At 45.6% G+C, this 6,654-nt stretch overlaps 1 protein-coding gene across 2 annotated transcripts; it reads left to right on the top strand.

The window, feature by feature from the left end:
• Positions 1–2,019: 2,019 nt before the first annotated feature.
• stx12 (syntaxin 12) lies at positions 2,020–6,146 on the top strand. 2 transcript variants are annotated; one of them, XM_049750389.1, is made up of 10 exons: positions 2,020–2,174; positions 2,695–2,831; positions 3,412–3,481; positions 3,753–3,852; positions 4,040–4,177; positions 4,330–4,373; positions 4,451–4,556; positions 4,660–4,732; positions 4,906–4,988; positions 5,804–6,146. In XM_049750389.1, the coding sequence occupies exons 2-10, from the start codon at positions 2,732–2,734 to the stop codon at positions 5,894–5,896; spliced, it is 807 nt and encodes a 268-aa protein (XP_049606346.1). In that variant the 5' UTR covers positions 2,020–2,174; positions 2,695–2,731; the 3' UTR covers positions 5,897–6,146. The 2 variants fall into 2 exon arrangements, with proteins under 2 accessions (XP_049606346.1, XP_049606345.1); XM_049750388.2 differs by having other exon boundaries at positions 2,066–2,178.
• Positions 6,147–6,654: the final 508 nt, after the last annotated feature.

Here is a 6,654-nt window from a genome sequence, read left to right on the forward strand (position 1 = left end):
TTAGGCTTTAAAGTCACGACATTGTGTCCCTGCTGTGGATTAAATTAAGGGGTGCTTCTGCTGGCCCGCCCACTCTAGCGTGGTGGACACGGCCATGGGCAGCTTTCGGCAGATTACCTCCTCACTCACACATGTTTAATAAAGTCTCAATCTGAGCGCAGATTGGCGCTCGCCCGCCCGCTCGTCTTATTGTGTGACGGTGAGGTCAAGGAAGACAGTGGAAAAGGGCAGGCAGCCTATTGTGTCCATGGCGACCACCCCTACTGCTGGCCAGGACGAGCCTACCCCCTTCTGCACAGGTCAAAGGTTATTGACTTGAACCCTTCATTAAAGACGGAGCCTCCCACACCGTCTGCCCAGCACCCGTCCGTCCGTCCGTCCGTCCGTCCGTCCGCCCGCCCGCACCCCTGATGCAAATTTGGGGGGAGGGTTGGGTGAAACAACACCATCAAGATGACCACGGAAAGGTCGCGATTCGGACTCATCCCTTTTTATGGCTGGTTTTGCTACTTTGGACCTGTTCTGGTCAATCAACTCCCTCCAGTCACAGGTGTATCTCCTTGCCACTTTGCTTGAATTTTCTTCTCTAGTTTCTTTTAGTCCTGCTTGGTTCCTTTGGTGAGCCCAGACCCAGTTGGAGCCTCCAAGTTCAAGAAATGCTTCCATTGTTTTGCACTACAAGAGTTTTGTCTGATCCCACTTGTGTTGCCCCATAAGTCAAAGTTCTTCCGTGTGACTTCTTGCACTCTAAAGTGCTCGTTTGGTGTGTGCATTGAGGATGAAGCAGCTATTGAGTAAATCTGCCAAACATTTCAAATAGATCGGTCAGTGTTTGCTGACAATATCTATGCTAGCAAGTGAGGAAAAGAAATGCTCAAGTAGGATCTTCAAAGCAAACGAAAACAATTGAAGCATTGATGCAATCCTTGTTTCAAAGTTGAGGCAGGTGCATTAGGGCAAGTCCCATTACACTAGCGATAGTTGAAGCACAACAACAACAACAACAACAAAAGATAAAGTCTACTTACTCAAACATAACAAAGCTGTCAGGGCAGAGAGCAATAATATTCTTGGTTTCATTTTGGTTTTCTTCACGCCAGTCTCTATTAAGTCAAAGCTTCGGCTTTTCCAAACTCTTCAAGGGAAAAAGGTAATCCGGATGAAAATAGGAACTCTTCTGCCTCCACTAAGTATTCTTTGGTTAGTAAGCTAAAAAGTGTGTAATTCTATGACTAAAGCATTTCTATTCTTTTGAATTGACGGTCCAGTGACGGGCCCTGCGCAAGGCTGCTGGTCATGTCCAAAGCCACTCTGATCGGAGAATAGTGAGAGGATGGATGACACCTCAGCCTGGATGGGGCTCATTAGTTATTCCGCCTCATTGTTGCCACTGAGCGGACAATGATGCAGCGCCCCATGGCAGGTTGGTCTCTTCTGGACCAATGGCAGCCCAGGGGTTTATGGAGGGAGGGAGGGAGGAAGGGGCGGTGGCTCGCTCGCTCGCTCGCTCGCTCAGCCTGGGAGGCATGATTGATATTCATTTCAATTGAGAGCTGCTGGCCACCTACTGCCTGATGGACCAGCTGTGGCCTGAGCTGGACACGCTGCTCACCGGAGCTGCTTTTATTCTGATTGGCTGACCTGGAAAACGGCATGCTTCTGCAACACAGTAGTCCTACTCAAGACATTTTTAAAAATTCATCTGTGATTTATTCTCACCTGCATTTTGGGTGACTGCATTTCATGCCTTGCTCCCCTCTAGCGGTTAGAATCTGAAATGGCAGTTTCTCGAGCAGCATAGTAGAAAATGCGCATCATAAAACATTTTCCTTTTCATAACCTAACGTTATTAAATAGTATCTCAAAAGCTATTAAAGATATGTTTGAAAACGTTTTATTTCAATTAAATTGGAAAACAGGTTTGATGAAAATTCGTCAGACTTTTTTGGTTTTAAAATTGTGAATTAATTTTAACGTTACAACAAGTTTGAGAGGTCAAATTGGACGGATGACATCATATTTTGGGCCCTCGGTGGCAAGTAGCTCAACCCAACCCAACCCAACCCAACCCACATGTGACGTATACTGTCATGTGACCGACCAGGAAGGGCAGGATTTTTTTGGGACGGCAAGAGGAAAACATAACGCCTATGTGTTCTCGCACAGCCAAATAAGCAAGTATTATCCGTAATGTATATTATTCAACATGTTTCTAAAGCAATATTGCGTAGAACAGGTTTGAAGATGATATCTAATGTCAAATGAATGATTTTGTGATTTTTAGCTTCACGTAGCTACGATGCTAACAGCTGAGCAGGGCTACGCAACTTTGCCTTAATCCACAGCAGTAGCAGTGTCGATCCGTTTGAGGAGCACACTTGTGATAGCTGGGCCTCGGCGCTTGTTCGATTATTCACACCACTAGTTCTCAGCGTGGCCGGAAAAATCTCATGTGCGTGTTTAGATATTTGGTTCGGTCATTTAGTGAGGCATTAGCTGGCGAACTGGTCAACTAGCGCTAGTTCATCAATGTTCGCTGACCTCATTCCAAGGCCAATTAAGTTACACAATCCTAATGATGCCAGTCGTTACTATCCGTTTGTGCTTTGCTCATTGTGCTTCCACCCATCAACAGCCACGACCGAACAGAAATATGTACAGTAGTTCTTAACATGGCTTTCATTTTGTGTGCAGCCAACATTTCAAGCCATCCGGTTCTTGGAGAGACAACATGTCGTACGGTCAAGGAGACAGTTATCGCGCAGTCCCTCGGGATTTCACTAGCCTCATCCAGACATGTACCTCCAATATACAGAAGATCACGCAAAACAGTAAGTCCTGCAAATATGCCGCTCTTGCTGAAACTGGCAACGTATATGTCAGGATGGCGACCGCATGATCATTGAGTGAGAATTGAAATTCAGGTAATCTGGTGGTTTTCAGACATGGCCGCTGAGTTCATGTCTAGAGTTCAAATAAAGACAGGAGGGCCTTTGTTTTCTCCCAATGAACAGAAAGTGGGCCATGTGATGTGACCGTCACATGCTTCTTAAGCCACTTGCTCGCTGGCTTCCCGCTAAATCGTCTCATCGGAGGCGTTACGGCAGAGATGAATTTGCTCGCTGCTTTGAGACAGAACTGACAGAAGCGAGACGCTCGGCGCTGTCTTCATCGCTGCGTGTCATCGTCTCAGAGCTGCTCGATGAAAGTTCAAAATACAATCCCTATTTAGATACTTTGATGTGAGCGCAGCAGCGTTCTAACCCTAACCTAAGTTGTAAATGTGATGAGTAGTCCCAAATCCTGCCTGAAACCAAGTGACAGCTTTTGACAGGCTGAACTCGACCTTGAACGTGTTGAAAGCACTTTTGTCTCCAGAGTCACCTTCATTTGATCTCTTTCCTCTGACAGCCGCTCAGATCAAGAACATGGTGAGCCAGTTGGGAACCAGGCAGGACAACAGTGAACTTCAGGATCGCCTGTATGTACAAAACACATACATACACATACGTATACGCAGTACTGTATCTTGCAATTAGATTCTTTTCCCAATCATTCAGACTTGTCATGTCATGTCATGTGACGTACACGAAACACACTGAGGCAGTTTGACTTTAATAATCCAAACTCAAATTCCATAGAAGGACCTCAAGGGTTTTCAGCACAAGATGAATTCAATGGTATCATTCTTCAAAACATGATGTCGTGATAGAAGCTTTCTTTTGAACGGCAAACTTTTTCTGTTTCCACAGTCAGCAGATCCAACACTACACCAACCAGCTTGCAAAAGAAACCAACAAGCACCTGAAGGAGTTGGGCTCTGTTCCTTTGCCAGCATCACCCTCAGAGCAAGTTAGTCGCGGAGAGCACGCTCATCTTGTCGCCCTTTACAGTCACTTCTGGACTTAACGCTAACAATGATCAGTCATGTTTGCCTTCATACAGAGCGCAATGCTCGTCACTGAGCTCGTGGCGTTGTCCGAATTTCATATCATAACTGCGCCATCTTTTCTTCCTCCCTTGGCTCCGCCGTGTCCAGAGGCAGCAGAAGATTCAGCGGGAACGGCTGATGAATGAGTTCTCGGCCGCTCTCAACAACTTTCAAGCGGTCCAGCGGCGCGCGGCCGAAAAGGAGAAGGAGTCGGTAGCTCGAGCCAGAGCCGGATCTCGTCTATCGGTACGCAGGAATGTTTATAGAAAGAACTAGCCGTGCTTCAAATGATGGTCTGAAAATACGCCCAAAGCATATCACCTGACCTAAACATTTGAATTTCAAACATTGTAATATTGTCATCCAAATTGGCAGCATTTGTTTTCCTTCTCTTTCAGGCGGACGACAGTTTGCGAGATGAAAAGCTGGTCTCTTTCGATAAGTAAGCGGATGGCGGCCGGGGATTCGTATTGCGAGACATTGTTAAGATAGTGTGCAACTTTTTGTCTCCAACAACAGTCAGGACGACTGGGGTCAAATGACCACTCAGACGGAGGAAGCGGCCATCACGGAGGAGGACCTGGAACTTATTAAGGAGAGAGAAACCAACATCCGACAGCTGGAGGTCCGTGTCTTTCTCTTGATGGTCATCGCCCAATCAAACAAACGTGGCTTTCCCTCTCGCCACCACATAGATCACATTTGTTTCTTGTTCCTGTCTGTTACAGTCGGACATTATGGACGTCAACCAGATTTTTAAGGACCTCGCAGTGATGATCCATGATCAAGGAGAGATGATTGGTGAGAAGAAGCAGTTGTTCTCAATCAAAATACGACAGAAATCATTTGAGCACAAAATAAAGAATAGAGAAAAAAGCTGATTTCGGTGAACGGAAGGAATTATGGCTGAACGATTGAGAAAAATCATTGTATGGCGCACCTCCGCTGAACATTGTGCATGTTTTGTTTTGCAGATAGCATTGAGGCAAATGTGGAGAATGCCGAAGTTCACGTCGAGCGAGGAGCAGAGCAACTGCAGAGAGCTGCCTACTACCAAGTAAGTTCTCAAGTGTTGATGTTCTGGCTAGAGTGTATTTCCTCCTGGACTGAGGACCATATCAAATATTTGCTTGCGTCTTTCCATGGGATAACAACTGGAAGAAAAATGACACATTGCCGCCATAATATCTACAGCTTGTGTAACAGTGTCAATATTTGGGCTTTGAATTGATACTCATGATTTATTTCCTAAACAATACATAAAGAAATAATACATTTATCAACCTCAGGGGGGTGCCATGTTGGACATTTCCGTCCCGTTGTCAATTGAAAAATACCTCGCGAATGCTTTTCCCCCTGGTACAAGCGTAACGTCATCCCGGCCAGCAATGACGCGTTCAAAAATGCGCACGCGCCGGCTGCTTCGACGTGGCCGGTCGGAAATTCAGCGCGTTGCTCAAATTTGCCATTTGGAAATTCAGAGTGCACCAAAAACAGAATCATGCGAATAATCAAGACTGGAATGGCGCCTTCCTCAGGTGAGTAAATGCCATGTTTTGAATCTTTTTTTTGTTTGTTTTTTTACAATAAATATGTGGTAGACTGAAGTTTAAAAACGATGCCAAATTTAGATGAAACAGCATTTTGGATTGACATACGCTTGAGGTAGAACATTTATTTTGTTGTTCAGATTCTTCGATAGTTCTTTGCCACAAGTTGCTTTATTGAACTCGTAGTTACTGTTATGAAAGTGTCACCCTATGTCACGCTTTGGACATGTCAACAAATACTCCCGTTTGTGAGCGACTGTACTCTTCATTTGACTACGAGTTGTCTTTGATTCCTTGCTAACACCTTCTTCACTTTTGCCAGCAAAAGTCCCGGAAGAAGATGTGCATCCTGGCGTTAGTCTGCTCCATCGCACTGGTCATTCTGGGCATCATCATCTGGCTTGTATCAAAGTGACTTCACTCCATGTTAACTCCATCTTTGTTCTTTCTATATTATACGCTGCCCTCCTCTCACCTGAAAGTACCAGCTAGAAGAGCAGATAGCTGCTCACAGGATCGCCGGCATAGATTAGTGCAGAGCTGCAAACATACGACCACGGATGGGTTTGGTTTTGGTTTTGTTTTGTTTTGTTTTGTTTTGGGAGGGAGGGAGCATAATTCACACATTTGAACTGCATCTTAAGAGGAACTGAGGTGGTTGAGGGGATTGATTGATTGATTGATTGATTGATTGATTGATTGATTGATTGATTGATTTTCCTGCACTAACACTCGCAATTTCAAGTGTTTAATTATTGCAATTAGTAGACCAAACTAGGAAAGAATATCTAATAATGTGATTTTTTTTTTCTTGTGGCACCTTCTCATCAAAAAGTGTGTATATTGCACAATTGAAGTCAGTTAGAAAGACTACAGAGAGCTGGCTGGCTGGCTGGCTGGCTGGCTGGCTGGCTGGCTGGCTGGCTGGCTGCCTGGCTGCCTGGCTGCCTGGCTGCCTGGCTGCCTGGCTGCCTGGCTGCCTGGCTGCCTGGCTGCCTGGCTGCCTGGCTGCCCGGCTGCCCGGCTGCCCGGCTGGGGCCGTAGAACAAACACACACAAGACTCCAAGCGGTGATTGTCGTAAAACTGTTGTATACACAGTCAATTCATATTTGTAAATATTACACTGTACTGCATTCTAGCCTATCATGTACGGTATATCGCGAAAACGCAA

Source organism: Syngnathus scovelli, chromosome 19 (assembly GCF_024217435.2).
Source record: "Syngnathus scovelli strain Florida chromosome 19, RoL_Ssco_1.2, whole genome shotgun sequence".
Classification (NCBI taxonomy): domain Eukaryota; kingdom Metazoa; phylum Chordata; class Actinopteri; order Syngnathiformes; family Syngnathidae; genus Syngnathus; species Syngnathus scovelli.